The sequence below is a fragment of the Chelonia mydas genome, chromosome 24 (genome assembly GCF_015237465.2).
Source record: "Chelonia mydas isolate rCheMyd1 chromosome 24, rCheMyd1.pri.v2, whole genome shotgun sequence".
In the NCBI taxonomy this organism is placed as follows: domain Eukaryota; kingdom Metazoa; phylum Chordata; order Testudines; family Cheloniidae; genus Chelonia; species Chelonia mydas.
The window spans coordinates 10,699,679-10,718,374 of NC_051264.2; the positions used below are offsets into that span (position 1 = coordinate 10,699,679).

Consider the following 18,696-nt stretch of genomic DNA (forward strand, 5'->3'; position numbering starts at 1 on the left):
GTTACGTCACCACTGACCCCGCCCACCAGCCGAGCTCGCCTTTCCCAAGATGGCGGCGGCGGCGGCGGCGTCCCTGGCTGCTGGGCGGTGCTGAGGGACCCGCCGCCCCCGGGACGCAGCGCGCGGAGAGCGGGGCGCAGGTGCGGGCCGGGCGGGCGGACGAAGGGGGGAGGGGAGCGTGTGGCAGGGCTGGGCCCTGACGCGCTTGGCCCAGCCCTGGGGGTGCCCGTTGCGTGTCAGGCCAGACCGGGCCCGGAGTGGGGCTGGTTGGGGCGGGGCAAGGGCCTCCCGGCAAGGCCCGGGGGCGGTCTGCGGGGTTGGGTGCTGCGGGGTCCGCTGCAAGCCGCTCAGCCCCGGCAGCGCGTCAGGCCAGGATGTTTAAAGCCCATGCTGGTTTGCCGGCGCCTGAGTGACCTGCGGAACTCCCTGCTACTGGACCTGAGGCGGACGCACAAGTAGCTGGGGCTAGGAGGAGCCTGGATCTCTGTGAAATGCTCTCCTGTCTGTAGTGGCACCTGCAGAGATGGTAGTGACTGATGTCTTCAGGACATCCGCTCTTTGCCATGGGAGCACAGAAGGAATCTCTCTCTCTCTTCTCCCCACCCCCACCCCGTGTGGAGCCCTGCAGGATCGGGCCCTTGCATTACGGGGACAGGGCTACTTTCCACTGATGTTGGTGCCAAATACGATGAACTCAAGCTCCGATCTGATATGGCAGCTCATGCAATTACCTGTAAGACCAAATTTGGTTGAACTCATTTCTCTGTGCACGGGGTGCATTTTTGCCTCCTGGCTAATGGACTCTCCTGAGCACATGGAATGCTGCCAGAGCAGCCAGTCTTATCTCTGTGCCCTGTGTCACCTGAGTGCTTAGAGAAGGAACTCCAGATCTGCTCTTGTAATAACATTGTTACAGACCCCGGTAACAGGAAGAGGGACAGGCCAGGAAAAGAGAAGGGCCATGAATGCTTTAAGGGCTGGAGGGCCTAATGCCCATCAGAGAGGGCTGGGAGCACTGCCCCTTCTCCTGTCCCTAGAACAGACTCCAAGGAAGGGCGAGGGTGGCATGCATGGAATTTCATGTCATGTTCGTTTGTGACATGGCTTTTATTCTTAAGTGCCCCAGGCAAACACTGGCTTTCCTTGGGGCTGGGCTTCAAACTTCCTTGGGCATCCTTGAGATCCTCAGCCAGAACTGTGGCTACAGAAGGCGCATTGTATTTGCACACAGGTCACGGCTCTAGGGTGTGTCAGTGGATGGAGCTGTCCACTGGTTCCAGTCACACTCCGATCTTGTGCCTTGTGGTAGGCTGGTGGGCTGTGGGTGTTGGTGGCTGGCAGTGTGCAGCAGAGAAGATGGGGAAGATGTTAGAAGCATTGATTAGGCAGGGCTGGTGCGGGGGGGGGGGGGTGCATGAAGCATTCCTGGAATGCATTTCGGTGCATTTGCTTTCCAACACCTGTGGCCTTTTGCCATGGACTCTGTAAAGCCTGCTGTGCGCCATGCCCTCGAACCTGGGCAGGTTTGCACCATGTCTGCTTTGTTACCCTGGCCCCAGCAATGAAACCCTGCTCTCTGCTTATCGGTGGTGAGAGAATCGATTGCAGCAGGTCTCCTTCATTTGTGCCCAGTGAGGTGTGAGCTGCAGCCTGAGCATGAGGCCCGGAGGTCTGGAGCATCGTGAGTTCTAGCTGTGCCCAGACTGTGATAGCTGTGTCTCCGTACATGGCTGTTCAGTTCTTGATTCTGACTGGGGCCTTGGGCTGCTATTGACCATTAATATCCTTTAGGAGAGAGAATCCCGGCTTGCCTACGGACTCGCTGGGTGACTCCAGTCAAGTTTCTTCCCCACTCTATGCCTTAGTTTCCCTGTCTGTGAAATGGGATAATACTTAACTATGGTGCAGGGGGCCATGGAGAATTATTAATGCTTTGAAGGTGAAATTATACCACATCCGACTCCTTAACGATTGGGAGTTGCCTTGGTTCCCCCATGTTCCCAGTGAGAGAACTCTGAAGGGCTCTGATGTTCCAGCAGCAGGGTCTCCAGTTGACCCAGCAACTATTTGAATCCCAGGATCCTACTGACCAGGGTACAGTGGAATCATACAAGGATTCTTCTCCGTGGTCTGGCACATCTGCGGGAGAGATGTTGGTTTTAGTGTTTTTCCTGCTTAGCTGGGCTAAATTGGAATCTGCGAGAACATTCATCGTTCAGATGTATTGATTAGCAGTGAGACTGAACCCTCGTTTGCTGCTGCTGGGCCACGTTTTATTGAGAGCTCTCAAATTCTACAAACTGCACTGCATGCAGGCCGCAGCATTTTTTGACAGAGTCTATAATTATTTTTACCCAGCTCTCTCAGGAGCAAAAACAGGAGCAAATCCCTCCATTATCCAGCACCTCCCCCCTCGATGCCCTGTGGCGTGTTTGCTTTCTGGGTACTATATTTTAAACCTCAGGCGTTTCTGTCTGCAGAGACAGGTAGCCTTTGTGTTCAGCTCCATGCAGAGGGGAGATATGCTGAGCATTGCCAGAGACTCTTGCTTTGGAAAAAGGACTTGTTTTAGATTAAGGACAGTGTTTGCCTGCTCTTTGAGTGGGGGGCAAACTGCTGTGGCTGCAGTAGGAAAGACGCACCCAGCTGTGTGGGAGAAGCATGCCCACTGGATCTTTCTGGGATGGAGATTGGTGCAAAAACTAAAAGCATCGACCCCCAGTTGATCCGAGAAGGCCTCAAAATTCACAACTCCGCAGAGGGGGATGGTGGCAGCTCCCTTTGCTATTCCTGGGAGGTGGCAGCCTCATGAGCTTCTCTTTCTAGCCAGAAGTGCTAGAAACACAATCTTATTTGAACTGAAAGCAGCAGTTTGTGAGGAGAGCCCATGTCCTTAGCCCAGACAGCTTCCTGCTGGCTGTGGTGCTAGCTTTCGCGTGCGGGTCTGTGCTCTGGAAGGAGAGATGTAGAAATCATGGCAGGAGGAGCAATGCTCCCACTAAGAGCTGGGCCGTCTTCTGCCTTGCGATCTCCTGGGTTCCCACGTCCCCTGCCCTAGCCCCCAACATGCCAATGGGCCTGACCCGCCATGTGCTGTCTCCTGCAGCACCCCAACGCAGGATCGGACGTCATCCCGGCACGTTTCCAGCTTGATGCAGAGACTGAAGATCTCCTTACAGGGAGCAGATCAGTGATGTGACGGAGTGAGGGCAAAGGCAAGGCCAGCGGAACTCCTCAATGGAAACTCCCTTCTCTTCATTTTGCACCCAGCCCCCTCATAGGTCGTCCTTACAGGGTGCGGGACTCCATCCTGAGAAGCACGGATGCTGAAAAAGATTTGGGGGTTGTGGTGGATAATCAGCTGAATGTGAGTTCCCCTGCAGTGCTGCAGCCAAAGCGGCTAATGTGTTCCATGCATTGGCCGTATAAACAGGAATATAGGGTAGCAACAGAGAGGTTATTTTACCTCTGAATTTGTGCGACCTCTTGTGAAATATTCCGTCCAGTTTTGTGTCCAGAATGTCGATAAGTTATAGAGTTCAGAAAAGAGCCAAGAGAATGATTAAAGGATTAGAAAACATGCCTCTTAGGAGCTCAATCTAGTTAGCTTAACAAAGCGAAGGTTAAGGGGTGAGTTGATCACAGTCTGTAAGTACCTACATGGGGAATAAACATTTAGTAATGGGCTCTTCAATCTAACATGCTCCAATGGCTGGAAGTTGAAGCTAGACAAATTCAGACTGGTGGTAAGGTGTGAAATTTAAGTGAGGGTAATTTGACCATTGGCTGTGGTGGATTCTCCATCACTGGCCATTTTTAAATCAAGATGGGATGTTTTTCTAGGTCTGCTCTAGTTGAAAGTAAATATTTTGGGGGAAGTTCTCTGGTCTGTGTGATACAGGAGGTCAGACTAGATGAGAGTCCAGAGGAGAGGAACAAAAATGATAGAAGGTTCAGAAAACCTGATCCATGAGGAAAGGTTAAAGAAACTGGTTATGTTCAGTCTTGAGAAAAGAAGATTGAGGGGGGACCTGATGAGTCTTCAAATATGTTAATAGCTGTTACAAAGAAGACTCTGATCATTCTCCATGGCCACGCAAGGCAGGACAAGACGTAATGGGCTTAATCTGCAACAAGGGAGGTTTCGGTTAGATATTAGGAAAAACTTTAACTCTCAGGAGAATTCAGCTCTGGAATCGGCTTCCAAGGGAGGTTGCAGAATCCTGGAGGTTTTTAAGAACAGGTTGGACAAACACCTGTCAGGGATGGTCTAATGTTACTTGGTCCTGCCTCCGCGCAGGGGGCTGGACTCGATGCCCTCTCGAGGTCCATTCCAGCCCAACATTTCTGTGATTCTGTGATGGCACTAATCCCTTCTGGCCTTGGAATCTGTGACTCCTCCAGGGGCTCAGCAGGGGCCACTTCTGGCTGCAGCAGAGAAGGCCAGACTTGGGTGCGGGTGTGAACGCTTTGTTTAGAGCTGGGATGAGGTAGACAGGAGGAGTCACAGAGAAGGCTCTTGTGCCCAGAGCCCTGAGACACTGACAGGGCAGATGAATGGTGCTAGATGAGCAGAGTCAGGTGGGAAGGGCAGTGGGGCTGCCTGATCCCAGCCCCTCGGGGTGCTGACAAGGAAGGTGGCCGGAGGGGGTTTTGTGTAGAATGAGGAACTGGTGGAAGTGTCTGAGTCTGGGCAGATGGGGCTGTTCCCCCTAAATACTTGCAAAGCAGGCAGGAGCTGGAGCCAGGACTTGGTCCCGGCGCAGAGTCACAGTGGAGAAAGGCCTGGAGGATGTGAGCAGAGGTAGAGCCAAGGCAGTCAGCTGTGCCATGCTGCAGGGCAATAGTTGTCAGGGCAGACCTGGGGAAGGAAGATGCCACGGTACAGACAGGGGAGGTGAACGGAGGGGGTGCAGTTCCTGTGAGGAGAGGGATGGATGAGCCAGTCTGTCTCCTGCCAACGCAGAGCTGTTCCTTGCAAGCCATGAAGCTGCTCCACTGAGATAGGAGTGACTGATTCTGTGCCCCAGCCTGGTGCTAGAGGATGCAGCTGCAAGGGGGCCCAAGGGCCTCTGCTAATCCAGGGGCACTTCTCACTAGTCTGTCCCTGGCCAGATGCAGGCATTTCTGTTGCACTTCCCTCCACTCTCTTTGCAGCTCTGAGTGGATATGGGATGCTTCACTCCCTCCTCTAAACTTCTGCTGCTTTACACCCCAGAGGTGGCTGCATCTCTCCGGGGGTGGGGGTGAGGAGCAGATTTTGGGTATCCCTCAGGCTGAAAGGTGCTGTCCCAGTGCCAGTGAGAGTTCGGAGAGTGCTTTGGGGGGAGATCGACTCTCCACTAGGGCCTGTAATTCTTCACTTAACGGCATTTGCCAGCTTGCTCCTGGGCTGGAAGGGAGCAGGTTGTACTGCCCGCCCACTGCACAGGAGGTGGAGGACTTGGGCATGTTCATATCACAAGCTGATTTCTCCGGCTAAACCAGAGTCCTTACAGTTCTTTGCCAGCCTGTTCCCTACGGTCAGCCAGCTCTGCTGGGTGGAGGGGGTGTGGCCCCGGCACTGAAGGGAGTGTCTCCAGTAGAGACTAACACCCTGTGTGGGGGATGAGGCTGGCTGTGCTCTGCCCAGGGCTGTTGCCCAGGGCAGCCTGAAAGGGGCACCTCACCCAGTTAATGTGTGGATGTGTGTGTCTCGACAGCACCAGCTAGAGACGCCACCTGGCACTGCTTGCGGGGGAGGAGAGCTCTCTCCTGACATCATGATCCGGAGACTCCTGGACCGGCCCTGCACCTTGGCCCTGCTCATTGGCTTCCAGTTTGCCTTCATGGTGTACTTCTCCTTCGGTGGCTTCCGGAACCTGACCTCCATCTTCGGGCGTGACTTGAACCCCGTCTTTGACTACTCCCGCACTCGGGATGTATACACCAACCTGAGTCATCTCCTACCCCGGCCACCTCCAGGCAGCAGCCCCACGGGGTCCCTGCCCTACTGCCCTGAGCGCTCACCCTACCTCAGTAAGTTGTGCACTGGGTGTGGGGTCAGAGTGGGAGCCCTGCAGGGTGGTAGGGAATAGGGGGCCACAGGCAAGGAGTCCTGTGGGAGATTGGTGGGGCACCAGCGGGAAGCCTTCCAGGGGAGGCAGGGGGAATCGATGGGGCGCAGGCATGGAGCCCTGCAGGGGAGGCGGGGGGATCGGTGGGATGCAGACAGGGAGCCTTGAGGGCCCATGAAGTGGGGTTCACTCAGTCTTTCTGTAGCATCATTTGTCATGCACAAGCCAAACTGGCTTTCAGTCAAGTCTGTGGTTTTCCAGCAGGAATAATAACAAACAGGGTATTTTCCCTCACCCATCAGTGGGTGCAGGACAAGCTGTGGTGGGGAGCAAGTACCCCAGAGGCAAGGAGTGGGGAGGTGGGTTGCACCCTTGTAGGGCGGGACAGGGCTGAGCAGGGGGAATAGCCTGTGTCATGTCTCCAGAAGGCGTATTGGTTACTTGCTAGACAAGGCTCCTGCCCTCCAGGGGGCCTGCTTCTGGGGTCTCATAGCTGGGTCTCACTGTGGGCTGAGGCTCTGTGAAAGGCAGCAGAGACGCCCTCTTGCTCATGTGGTTGAGGTTTTGCTCTGGCGCCCCCCAGCAGTGGGACCCATGCACCACAGAGCTGCGGGGGCAATCGGCTCCTGACTCCAGATACTAGTGGGTGTCTCGGAGCACTTGCTTATTTAAACATGGAGAGAGCTTTGGAGTCTTTGACTGTAGGTTGGAGAGGGAACCTTGCGCCAGTCCCAGGGGAAGGAAGCATGGGGCAGCCTGAGCCTGGTGGCACGCACCAGCCCACTTGAGTTTGTTTTGCCTTAAATTGTATTCAACTACAATTTTCTGTTGTAAAAGCTGGTGCTGTGGCTGTGATGTTGCCCCGTGGGGATAGCCCAGGTGGTGTTGCCCACTCCAAATGGTGATGTGGGTGCTCTAAAAACCTAGGGATGAAGCAGAACTTGGCCACTGATGGATGGCGATTCTGTACCCATTGCATTCTGGGTAGGTCCATCATCCTGCCCATTTCTGCACACCCGTATTCAGCTCGCAGGCAGTGTGGGACTCGCTACAGGCTGGGATCCATGATTTGCCAGGACACTGTCTGTGTTCGGAGGAGCAAGAAGTCTCTGGAGCTTGCCATGTCGGATGCGGAGCCATTCTTGCCTCAGATGCTCCCCCTGGGCTTAAACCCGGGGCATACCGTCAGGCTAGTGCCCAAGAGTGCTCACACCAGCCCACTGCCTACACCTCTGAGTGGTGAAAGGACTAGAGCATGCCTCTGCCCCAGCGGGGCTCCAGCTCCCACTGCCAGCAGCGCTGGGGGAGACAAGGGGTTGGTGGCTCTGGGGGGCAGCTGCCGTGTAGTCTGGACTTGCTGTGAGCCCAGTTCCAATGCCACGTGATGCCCTGCCGAGCTTACTGCGGGAGCAGCAGCGGTGCTGGGCTAACAAGGCTGCTGTGTTGCTGGGAGGCCATGCATTGAGCGGCGGGCTCTGAAATGGGAAGTCTGGCTGTGCAGCTGGCGTGTGCTCACCTAGACATGCCCAAGCACCCATAACAGCAATCCTGGGACAGACCCTGCATGGGGAAGCAGGCTTGTAGGGGCCTCTGGGCATCCAGCTCTCAGCCAGGTCAGGCTCGGGTAGGGGGCTGCATGTCAGCGGGGGTCTGTTCAGGGATGCAGTGCATCAGACCCATCCAGGGAGCAGGACGCCTAGTGGGAGAGGCCCAGGCCTGTGTTCCAGTCCTACCCCCCTGCTCTGAGAACTCAGCTACGCTGCCAGCCAGGGACGGCTCCTCTGCAGGGAGCAGATGGAGGCCCAGGCTGCTTGTCCTGCTGTCTGTCCCACCTGACGATACCTTGTTGGGGCAGGAGCGGGGCCTCCTGGGTGATGTGAGTTCAGCTGCAGAGCTGAGCTAAGGGCTGCCGGGCCATGGGGAGGCTGAGCCTAAAGATGGGCTCCGGACTGGGTGGGAGCTCCAGCCTTGAGACCCCTCCACTGCCCTGCCCAGCAGGGACAGCTATGTCTGACCTCCTTGTGAGGGCTGATGGAGCCCAGCATGGTGAGCACTTGTCTCCTGGGCGAGCTGTAACTGCAGGTCTGTCTGTCCTGCATGGCGCCACAGGGTTGTGCTGGGGTCCTTGGTTAGCGCAGTTCCCCTCTGTGCAGTGCTGTGACCCGCCCGGACACTGGCCTCCTCCCCAGAGGTGCCTGCACAGAGCTTTGGGGCCATGGACACTGTGGGAGCGGGAGGGACTCTGAATCCTCTGCAGTCCCCTGCTCTCAGCCCCGCCTGTGGCTCCGAACAATCCAGACCGGGCTCCCTTTGGTGTGAACGACCCCCCGGCAGCGCTGACTCAGGGCAGAGAGAGGCCAGGGCTGGAGAAATTGCAGACTCCTGTCCTCGCACAGCTGCTGTTGGAGGGAGCCATCTAGGAGCTTAGCTGCACTCCAGGTGCCCTGGCCGGAGCGCAGGCCAGCCCTGGAGGGGCAGAGCTGGCTGTTCAGGCCCATGGCCTGGCTGTCCGGTGAAGAATGAGCCTAAAGGGCAGTTGAGCACATGGCAGCCACTCACTCTCCAGAGCCTTGTTCCGCCCCCATGTGATGCCAGGCTCCTTCAGGTGTCACCCGTATGCCTGAGCCCGGCTAGCAGGGTTGGCTTGGGGAGCCGGCTGGGTGACTCTCCACACCTGTGCCTGCTGAGTGTGGTGGAGGAGGGGCACGCCTGTCCTTGAGAGCATGTGCGGGCTGCCTTAGCAATGGCCGAGTGGGGAGGGGTGGCAGCCATGAGAGCTGAGGGGTCCGAGGGCCAAGGCTGGCTGGGGGCGAGACAGGGACACCAGCAGAGGGGCTGTGTAGTGTGTATGGATGGGGATGCTGGTGCTGATGCGTCTCCGGGTGTGTGGCTGGGCATTGGGGCTGGAGGGTGGCTGGGCACCAGGGCTGGGGTGTGGTGTGGGCCTCAGCTGGGTGGGCTCTGGGGCTGCGGACCCATGGCCAGTGTGATGGGCTGTGGGGGTGTCTCTGCTCCTGATGCCAGCAGTGCTCTTTCCCCTGCAGTTGGCCCCCTGACTGTGGGCTTCAGTCAGGTGCCGACGCTGAAGCAGATCGTGGAGAAGAACCCGGCGGTGAGGGAAGGGGGCAGATACCGGCCCGTGACCTGCGAGCCCCGTTCCCGTACCGCTGTGATCATCCCCCACCGCAACCGGGAGACACACCTGCGTCACCTGCTCTACTACCTGCACCCCTTCCTGCAGCGCCAGCAGCTGCAGTACGGCATCTATGTCATCCACCAGGTGGGTCTGCACTCGCCCACCGCCAGGCAAGGGGCGCTGTACTGGGGATCCCCACTGGCCCAGGGTGGAGTTGGGGCCTCAAGGCACCTGACTGGGCTCCTGTCTGAGCTCCTTGCACTGCCCTGCTGCAGGCTGGGAACTCCACCTTCAACCGGGCCAAGCTGCTGAACGTGGGGGTGAAGGAGGCTCTGAGGGACGAGGAGTGGGACTGCCTTTTCCTGCACGACGTCGACCTCATCCCCGAGAACGACCACAACCTGTACACCTGCGACCCCTGGAGCCCCAAGCACGTCTCCATCGCCATGAACAAGTTCGGCTACAGGTGAGCTGCCACATGCCATCCTCCCACAGGGCCTCCCGCCACCGTGGCTGTCTGCTTGTCGCTGGGCACCATGGCACAGAATCTGTGTAAATCTGACTGAAAACAGTGGTCACAGCTCAGCATGGGGCAGGCGCTCCTCAGTCCTGCGCCCATGGCCCCCTGCTGGTCCACTCCTGGGTCATCCTGCCCCTGCTGGTCCACTCCTGGGACACTCTGCCAGGGCCCTGAGTCCTGCCCCCACAGCCCTCTGCTGGTCCACACTTGGTTGCATGTCAGTTAATACCAGCTGTGCCAGTTGGCACCATGGTTTGTCATTGCAGGTACACACCCTCACTGCCCGGTATCCAAGCCCCAGCCAGCCTGCCCAGAGCAGGGACTGAGCTCTGAGCTGGTTCCCTGAAGGAATCCTCAAAAAGAAAAGAAGGACTTGTGGCACCTTAGACACGAACACATTTATTAGCATAAGCTTTCGTGAGCTACAGCTCACTTCATGGGTTGCATGCAGTGGAAAATACAGTGGGGAGATTTATATACACAGAGAACATGAAACAATGGGCGTTACCATACACACTGTAACAAGAGTGATCAGGTAAGGTGAGCTATTACCAGCAGGAGAGTGGGGGTGGGTGGGGGGGAACCTTTTGTAGGGATAATCAAGGGAATCCTGGCACCCAGGGCCTGGCTGCTGGGGGTAGTCTCTGAGCCAGGATCCTTTCTCAAGCCATCTCAGTCACCCTCCTCTTCTCTCCTCCAGCCTCCCGTATGCCCAGTACTTCGGCGGCGTGTCAGCGCTCACCCCAAATCAGTATCTGAAAATGAATGGTTTCCCCAATGAGTACTGGGGCTGGGGTGGGGAGGACGACGACATTGCCACCAGGTGAGAGTCACCTCAAGCACCTGCGCCCTGCTTCTCACCCCTCCTGCTCTGCTCGATGTGTAACTAGCAGATCTGTCCCCACCCCGCTGCTTGCCTGGGGGTCTGTGCACTTCCTCCCCTGCCCAGACACAGGCCCAGGGCATGCATGGCTGGCCACACAGGTCCCTGGTGACAAGAGATGGAGCTATGGACGGAGCATCGGGGGCCAGGGAATCCCGGCTGCTCTGAGCCAAGCCATAGGTCAGGGGGAGCAGGACATGGCCCACACCCCCTGCTAGTACAGCTTCTGTCTCCAGGGGGCACTAACAAGCTGTGGGGGGAGTTACAGGCCCAAGGGATGGGCATCAGGCACTGCCTGTCTGGCATCAGCAGCCTGGTGGCACATGCTGTCCTTTGGGATCAATCACATGGATCCCCTGTGCAGGAGGGAGGGGTATGACTGTGCCCCCCACCCCATTGGCTCAGTGGGGCACGCCAAGGTGGAGACTCTGCTCAACCCATCCTGCCTCTCGCTCCCCTGGCCTTAGGGTGCAGCCCCCAATCGCTGGCTCCCTGAGGATCTGCTCCATAGGGTGGGAGGTGTCTCTGCTGCCATTCGCCCCTTGGGCCTGGGGCAGCGTGCTGGGGCCAGCTGTCAGGCAGGGCCTGCATATGGCCAGGGCTGGGAGAGCTGGCCGCAAGGTGTTCGTGAGCCAGCAGGCCAAGCTGGTGAGGAGCTCGCTCGGGGACCTAGGCAGGTGCTCTGTTCTAGCTGTTGCCCCAGCATGGGCCTGGGCCAAGGGGCTGGCAGCAGCGTCTCTGGCCCTGGTGACAGCGCTCAGGCAGCAGGTCCCTCTGGGGCACCCCACTTCCCAAGCTGGGCTCCCACAGAGGCTGAGCCACCTCCAGCTGAGTGTGTGGTGGTGCTCTGGCCCTGTCCCTGCTTCCCGCGGTCTGGGTCTCATTGTCAGCCCCTGTGGTCCATGGCTGTCTCTCCTTGGCCCTGATGCACCCCTTCCCGGCCATGGTCTGGGGTTGTCTCATTGACCCTCGTTTCTCTCCTATGCTCTGTGGGTTTGCTTCATTGGCCGCAGTGTGCTTCCCCCCTCCCCCCCACATTGTGTCTTATTGGCCCTGGTGCATCCCTGCCCCACCATGGTCTGTGGCTGTCTCTCATTGGCTCTGGTCATCTCCCCTTCCTCCCCCCACTGTGTCTCCTTGGCCCTGGTGTTCCCCCTCCCTGTGGTCGTGGCTCCCTCTCACCATCTCTCTCTTCTCTCCACTCCTGGCTCTCGGGACTCTTTGCATGCTCATTTCTCACACTGCCATTGCCAGCCATGATCAGGTAGGCCCAGCGCAGCGGGAAGGAGGCGGGTCTGTAGCTGTAGCAGAGCTGGCGGGTTGAGGACGAAGTGACTGTCCTGTGCTCTGCTGAGCGGTTCCATGGCCTGCTGCCTGCACTGGTGCAGCTGGCTCCTGGGTGCCAAGGGGAGAGAACCTGCTCCTTGGTGGCAGGGCTCTCCCCACAGCTGGAATCAGGTGACTCCTGGCTGGTGCTGCACCTGCTGGAGCACAGCTCCCTCTGCTGTCCCGGGAGCTGATCCCTGGCTGCCTGGCCCCCAGCGTAGGGATCTAGCCCTGCAGCCTGCTGCACCATGCCGTGGCAGCGAGCAGGGATGGATCCTGCAGCCCCTGCGCAGGGCGCCGCACTGAAGCGTATATGCTCCTGTTGTCTCCAGGGTGCGTCTGGCTGGCATGAAGATCTCGCGCCCCCCCGTATCGGTCGGCCACTACAAGATGGTGAAGCACAAAGGTGACCAGGGCAACGAGGAGAACCCGCACCGGTGAGTGTGCTGGGGCCCCGCCCTAGCAGGGAGTTCACACTGGCTAGGCCAATGGGGAGGCTCCCAGAGCGGGGGCTGGGCTGGGCTGGGCAGAGCCCTCGTGCTGACTCTCCTCCCCACCCTGCAGGTTTGACCTGCTGATCCGGACGCAGAGGATGTGGACACAGGATGGCATGAACTCTCTCACCTACACGCTGCTGGCCAAGGAGCTGCACCCTCTGTACACCAACATCACCGCTGACATCGGGACCAACCCCCGGGCGCTGAAGGGCAGGAAGGGGTCTGTGCCCGGCTTCGGGGGGCAGAAATACAAGACTGGGACCAACCATGAGTTCAGGCAGGAAATGCTGCGCAAAACACATCCTGCCAATCTCCCCTGGCCCATGGCAAACTGGGTGGAGCAGCCCCCACCCCTGCCCCAGAGGTCTGGACAGGATGCTGGCCGGGGAGCGCCCACAGCCCCCGCCACACAGAGCAAGAGGCCTGGAGCCGCAGCAGGCCAGCTGGGGGGCAGGGAAGGGGCTGCATGGGCCAGCACCCAGAAGAAGGCCCAGGGGGGAGCTGTGGACAGCTCTGGGTCTCAGCGCGGAGCAGGAGCCCCTTGGCCCAGGGGAGCTGCTCAGGGCACCCAGCCGAGTCCCAGCATCCTTCCACAGAGCCCTGATGCATTGCCGCACAGCCAGGAGACCTTGGGCAAGGGGAAGCCTGAGTCTGGGGCAATGGATTTGGGTGGGGCTGAGAATGCGGGGAGCAGTGCCCCACAGGCCCTGACACAAGGGCAGCTCCCCAAGGGCCCCCAGACACAGTGGGACAATCAGACCTTCCTGCAGAGCACCCTCTAACCAGAGGGCCCTGGACATCAGGCATGGGGTGGGGCAGCCACAGATTCGCTGTGTGAGCTGGGCCCTTCCCAGCTCCTCGAACAAACCCCATGGATCACAGTGAACTGGAGGCCCTGGCCCTGTGCTGCTCCCAAGTGCTAGGCTGGGCTGAGAGGCCTGGCACCCAGGAGCTCCTTCCCAGGCCAGGAGTGGACAAGTCTGCAGGGTGGGCCACGTGTGAGCTGAGCCTGGTAGGTCTTGGGCCTGTTCACAGTGGCACAGGGCCCATCAGCCAGCTTGCTCCTACTGCTGGCACCTTTGCAGCCTCAGCACAGGCTGTGGCTTGGTGTCCCCCAGCCTGGGCTGGGAGGCAGAGAAGGTTGGCCTATTGCTGGCTGTGTTAGCCCAGGGAACCATCCTGCTGGGGCAGTAGATGGGGGCAGAACCTGGTAGCACAGAGGGCAGTGGGTAATTTACAGGAAGGGGGCCAAGCGGGTTGTGCTGGTATCTGCTGCCTCTTCGTAATGGGGCTCTAACCCATGGGTGTGGTTACAGTGGGTCCCACTGAGCCTCCTGCAGGTGGAACAGCTGCAATCAGTTCTGGCATGCTGCTTGGGAGAAGCAGGTGCTCTGGTGCCATGGGCACTAGCTGGCTCAGGGCCTGGGGTAGAGCTGAGCAGTAGCACCCCCCCCCCCCACACCTGTGGGCTCTAGAATCCTGTTGCCAGTGGGGTGTTCAATCCAAGTGCTGTTCACTGTAGTAGGTTCTTACAGAGCCCAGGAGCCGAGCCCTGCCCCCCCCTTGTGGTCATGTCCTCAGGGGAACTCCTTGAGCCTCAACACTTCCCCTGCTGCTTGGCTCCTGAGGACAAGCTGAACCCAAATCCCTGTGCTGTAGGTGGGACAAGCTCATGTCTTCCCACCAGACTAGTGCCCCTTCCCCAGCCTGACCTATGCTGGCTGTGAGGAGGGCCTAGAACTTCCTCTGCTGTACTGGAGAGAGCCTGCATCTGACCAGCCTGCCTGGGCCAATCATGAACTGCAGCGGGGCCCCAGGCTGCTCATAGCACCCACTGCTCTGTGTGGCTCTGGGCATTGTGTGGAGCTGGTGGCAGGGCCTTTGTCCCTGAATTGGGTGTTTGCAGTGTGCCCTGGCCAGGCTGCTGAGTGGGGCACTGGGATTTTGGGGGGGGGGGGACAGGGAAGAGGTTGGGCTCAGCTCTGACCCTTTTCCCTGGAGTTGTCAGCGCTTTGGTGCTGGATTTACACACCACATTGGTCTCCAGCTGCTGTGTTAATCCTCTGCAGGTGGGAGGCAGGCCCTGTACCCTGAGGGGAAGCACTCCTGGAGGTGGGCAGCACTGTGCTCTCCCATGGGAGGGTGGGGACAGGGAGACTTGCCTTCCTCCTTTCCTGGGGGCTAGTACTCACCTTGTGCCTGACTCCCCTGCCCTGTCTGTGGCTGCTCTCAAGATGGGGAACTGCTAGCCTGTGCCTGGCTGCCCTGCTTGGGTATGTAGGAGCCAAGGCATTCAGCATCAGCAGCCTTCATTGTACCTAGCTGTGCCCTTGGCACACAGAGTCTGCTCAGGCTACAGCAGCCATGGCAGGGGCAGAGCTGGTCCTGCTGCTTGGAGCTGCAGGGAGAGGAACCCCCTGCCTGGGATTCCAGGTGGAGCTTTTCCCCTCCTCTGTGCTCTGGGCACTAGTGCCTGGCCAGCCCTAGCCCCAGGCCAGCCCTAGCCCCAGGGGCAGCCTCCTGAGGGCCCATAAGCCCAGGGCACCTCCAGGCACAGAGGGTGCCAGCTGCTGCTGCAGGCCCAGCTTATACCTGCTAAGAGGCCTCCAGGCAGCACCTTCCCCAGCACTGAACTCACTTTAAGGGAGGGGCACTGAGTAGACTGCGCTTAGCATAAGCTGGGCAGGTCCCATCCCCTCACCCCAGAACAATGTGTGACCTAGGGAGCTACATCTAGCCCCCACCCCCATGACAGTTTAGAGAGCACAGGGGCTGATCCTCCTCTAGCTGTTGACAATTTGCTGTGGTTATTTATTTAGGAACATGCTTGTCATGCCTGGCTGCCGCTGCACCATGCAGCATCTGAATAAAATGTTTGGTCCTACAGTGGCCCCCTTGCTCGTCCCTTTGCACCACCCCCACCTCGGGGGGGGGGGGGGTGTCTCACAGCTCAGGGAGCCTGGCCCTGGAAATGGGGCTGGATGGACTTTCTCCACTTAGCTCCCTTGGCCTGGACAGAGCCCATAGAAACTGGCTGCCTGCCCACAGGCACCTCTCACAAGGGTGATGCTGCTTCTCCTGAGCTGTTTTGTACCTAGCAGTGTTCACCCCCTGCCTGCACCACCAGCTCTCAGTGCCAGGAGCTGCCCTTGTCCCAGCTCCCAGGCCCGTGCCTGCCCCCATCCCAGCATGCTGTAGTGAGGGGAGAATCAGCACAGAGCTGAGCTAACCCAGCTATGGGGGGTTTATTAGTCAATGACAGAGCTTGAGGTCGTGGAGGGGTCACAGCCAATCTCCCTCTTCCCCCCCCCACCACCTCCCCCATAAATTACACCAGCGGGGGGGGGGGGGGGGGGGGCGTGGCCACATGCTGGTTGGGTGGGAGCCTTGGGGGTGGGGAAGGAAGGGCCATGGTGAGACAAGCCAGCCCAGCCCAGCCCAGCCCCTCCCTTGGGCTGGTACCTGAGCACTGCTGGGAAGAACCCAGGCTGCAGCCTACAGCTGCTGAGAGTCAGCGCCCCAGCCTTCACGCTCACTTTCTCACTGCTTCTGGTGGTGACCCTCTATTGTGAGGGGGCCCCCAGCAGGACACCTCCAGCCCCACCCACCTTAGGCAGGAATCCAGCCCTCAGGAGGCAGCCTCTCCTCATACTGAGAGCTCGTTGTCTGGCCAGGGGCTCCACTCGAAGCAGAGTTAGTGTAAGTGGTGGGTGCCTGGTGGCAGATCACTGGGCCTGGTCCAGGAGCCGGGTGACCGCCATCTTGGCATTGTAGATACAGTCGTTCACAGAGACACCCTGGTAGGAGGCCCCGATCAGGCTCAGTGGCAGTCCTTCCCGCTCCAGGTAACGGCTGATGGTCTCTGCCGGGGGGACAGAGGGAGTAAGGCAAGAGGGGTCTCCACCACCCCCAGCACATGGGCTGGAGCTGTGCTCCCCTGGCTGTGCGTCCCATTCCCCAGCCCAGGACCACACCCCCAGGCTTGACTACTGCAGAGGGGACAGCTCCCTCCAACCAGCAAGGGGCTGCCTGATGCCATAGATGTGAGAGGGCAGCCAAGGGCTCTGCCAGCCTTACCTGTCCTCTGCCAGTGGCCGAGCGTGTACTGGGGGATGCAGGCCTGTGGAAGGACCAGAGACAAAGGTGAGGGCTGATTTGGCCCATACAGTTCCTAGTGCTAGCCACCCAGACCCCACCTACCTTGAGCACCTTGACAATTGTGCAGGAGGGCTCGGCTGCCAGGCCCAGGTGTGCCCTCACTGCCTCCTTGGCACAGCTCAGCAGCCTTGCCTCTGGCACCATCTCTGGGTCCCCAAAGCCCTCTTCGAACCACGCACCTCCCAGCATCACCTGCAGGTAGTAAAACAACCACTCAGGAGGGGAGCAGGATCTCAGCTGGGGGCCAAGAAGCCTCCCCTGAATTGGGGTGGAGAGGGGTAACTGCTCCAGAAAGCCAGGAGCCTCCCGCCCCCCCCCCCGACCCTAATCAGGGCCCCAGAGTGCCAGGCCTGGTCCCAAACTAGGAACCCCTGCCCCACCCTGAGGGCATGGCTGAGCTGGTGCCAGACCAGGCCAACCTTCAGCCCATGGGAGGAGCCAGATCCCACAGCTGTCTGCCCTGTGCTGTGGTGGAACCAGGCCCCTTGGCATAGGCCCCGACCCCATGGATACTCCGGGGCTAGAGCACCCACTAGGGGGCCCCACCAATCAGCTCCTCCCCCTCCCTCCCAGAACCTCCTGCCTGCCACTGAACAGCTGAGCAGTGAGCAGGGGTGGGGCCTTGGGGAAGGAGTGGAGTGGGTGTTAAGCACCACCCAGGGAAGTCAGAAAGTCAGCACCTTTGCACCCTGTGACCAGGGCTCAGGCTGCCAGGGCCCACGGCTGGACCTGTGCACATTCACACCAGGCTCCTCTGCCACCGGCACGCCTCCCTGGTGGGAGCAGGGTGGTGTGCTCACCGTGAGCCGGACAGAAGGACCACCGGTGCCATTCTGCTCCGGGAAGGCGACCGAGTCGTAGACGATGCCCAGCAGGGAGCGATCTTCGAATGAGGGGACCAGGTGCCCGAACCCCTGGGACAGAGACAAGGAGACACCTATTACCCCTCAGAGCCTGCCTCACTTCTCCCTGGAAGACTGTAGCTGGATGGACAGATGGGTGGACACCCTGCCCCCACCCCCAGCTCTGGGAGCCAGCTCTGCACTCCACTTGCTGGCAGCTCCCCACAGCCCCTGCCCCACAGTCCCCTGCCGCTCCCAGAATGGGATAGGGCGCCCATGACATGTGGCCAGGGCTATAGTCCTGAGGCGTTCTCCCTTCCTGCTCAGGTAATGCTGGGTGCCCAGGGACAGGACAGGGGGCATACTGGGGGCTGCAGTGGTTTATGGTGGCAGGCAGGGGCACCCCAGTCTCACCGTGATGGGCAGCGTGGCACCGTTGTACTGCAGGTTCACCACACCCACCGACACGGCCTCGATGCCGCGCAGCTCCTGGGCCAACGGCTCGGCCCAGCTGGGGAGCAGCACCGCTAGAGCTGGAAACAGAGACACCTCAGGACAGAGCAGCTGGGGGCTCCACACCCCTCTCCCCCCTGCACAGAGCTGGAACGCCTGCTCCAAGCCACAGCCAGGGAGAAAACCCAGGAGTCCACTACTCTCCCCACTAGCCCGCACTCCTGCACAGAGGGGAGGATTCCTGGAGTGGGAGGCAGCGCCCAGCCACCAACAGGGGCTCAGACCCACGCAGGGTCTTGCTGGACAAGCAGAGACTGGGTCCCAACCCCCACCGTTCCGAGTGCCTAGATGGCTCCACACCAGGCATGAATACCCATCAAAGCAGAGGGGCTACCCTCAGCACAGGCACCACCCCTACCTCTGGCCGGGATGGCACTGATCACATGGTCTGCTCTCACGCTGCCATCTTCCAGGGTGATCTAGATGGGAAAGGCACAAAGCAGAGACCTCAGCCCACCTGCTGGTAAGCCTGGGCCTACACCCCTGCCCCACAGAGCGGAGAGGTGACTCACCCAAGCTGGAATAGAACCCAGGAGTCCTGGCTCCCACCTCCCCTGCTCTGACCACCAGACCCCACTCCCCTCCCAGAGCTGCGAACAGAACCCAGGAGTTCTGGCTTCCAGCTCCCTTGCTGTGACCACTCATGTTCACACCTGAATGGGACAACGGTGAAGTGTTTGACCAGACAGTGCAGCAAGTGGCGGTTCAGTTTCAGTTTAAACCTTTGGAGCCCAGCTCCCCTCCCCTCCATGTCCCAGCAGAGCC

At 59.5% G+C, this 18,696-nt stretch overlaps 2 protein-coding genes across 17 annotated transcripts in view; one reads left to right on the forward strand and one right to left on the reverse strand.

Annotated features, from left to right (window-relative positions):
* Nucleotides 1–15,307, forward strand: B4GALT3 (beta-1,4-galactosyltransferase 3). 3 transcript variants are annotated; one of them, XM_037883558.2, is made up of 8 exons: nucleotides 4–140; nucleotides 3,107–3,367; nucleotides 5,703–6,018; nucleotides 9,101–9,336; nucleotides 9,468–9,658; nucleotides 10,413–10,535; nucleotides 12,254–12,358; nucleotides 12,486–15,307. In XM_037883558.2, exons 3-8 carry the CDS (start codon nucleotides 5,763–5,765, stop codon nucleotides 13,198–13,200), a joined length of 1,626 nt encoding a protein of 541 aa, XP_037739486.1. In that variant the 5' UTR covers nucleotides 4–140; nucleotides 3,107–3,367; nucleotides 5,703–5,762; the 3' UTR covers nucleotides 13,201–15,307. The 3 variants fall into 3 exon arrangements, with proteins under 3 accessions (XP_037739488.1, XP_037739486.1, XP_037739487.1); XM_037883559.2 differs by having other exon boundaries at nucleotides 11–140; nucleotides 3,107–3,215; XM_037883560.2 differs by lacking the exon at nucleotides 3,107–3,367 and having other exon boundaries at nucleotides 1–140.
* PPOX (protoporphyrinogen oxidase) overlaps nucleotides 10,097–18,696 on the reverse strand; it is an 18,850-nt gene continuing 10,250 nt past the window's right edge. For 3 of the 14 annotated variants that reach the window (XM_043535553.1, XM_043535552.1, XM_043535554.1), the window contains exons 8-15: nucleotides 18,290–18,350; nucleotides 17,833–17,951; nucleotides 17,257–17,490; nucleotides 16,619–16,768; nucleotides 16,496–16,538; nucleotides 16,027–16,280; nucleotides 11,778–12,304; nucleotides 10,231–10,467 (exon numbers count right to left, since the gene is read on the reverse strand). In XM_043535553.1, the coding sequence (XP_043391488.1) occupies nucleotides 16,144–16,280; nucleotides 16,496–16,538; nucleotides 16,619–16,768; nucleotides 17,257–17,490; nucleotides 17,833–17,951; nucleotides 18,290–18,350 (744 nt within the window). In that variant the 3' untranslated portion in view covers nucleotides 10,231–10,467; nucleotides 11,778–12,304; nucleotides 16,027–16,143. Of the gene's footprint in view, nucleotides 10,468–11,777; nucleotides 12,305–15,639; nucleotides 16,281–16,495; nucleotides 16,539–16,618; nucleotides 16,769–17,256; nucleotides 17,491–17,832; nucleotides 17,952–18,289; nucleotides 18,351–18,696 lie in introns of those variants that run through there. The other 11 variants (XM_043535557.1, XM_043535560.1, XM_043535558.1 and 8 more) reach the window with 10 other exon arrangements.

What these genes read in the sequence shown, in the direction of transcription:
- B4GALT3 (XM_037883560.2), top strand. Translation starts at nt 5,763, where the DNA reads ATGATCCGGAGACTCCTGGACCGGCCCTGCACCTTGGCCCTGCTCATT. An exon ending in TGAGCGCTCACCCTACCTCA is followed by an intron (nt 6,019 to 9,100) that starts GTAAGTTGTGCA and finishes TTTCCCCTGCAG; the next exon opens with TTGGCCCCCTGACTGTGGGC. An exon ending in GACGACGACATTGCCACCAG is followed by an intron (nt 10,536 to 12,253) that starts GTGAGAGTCACC and finishes TGTTGTCTCCAG; the next exon opens with GGTGCGTCTGGCTGGCATGA.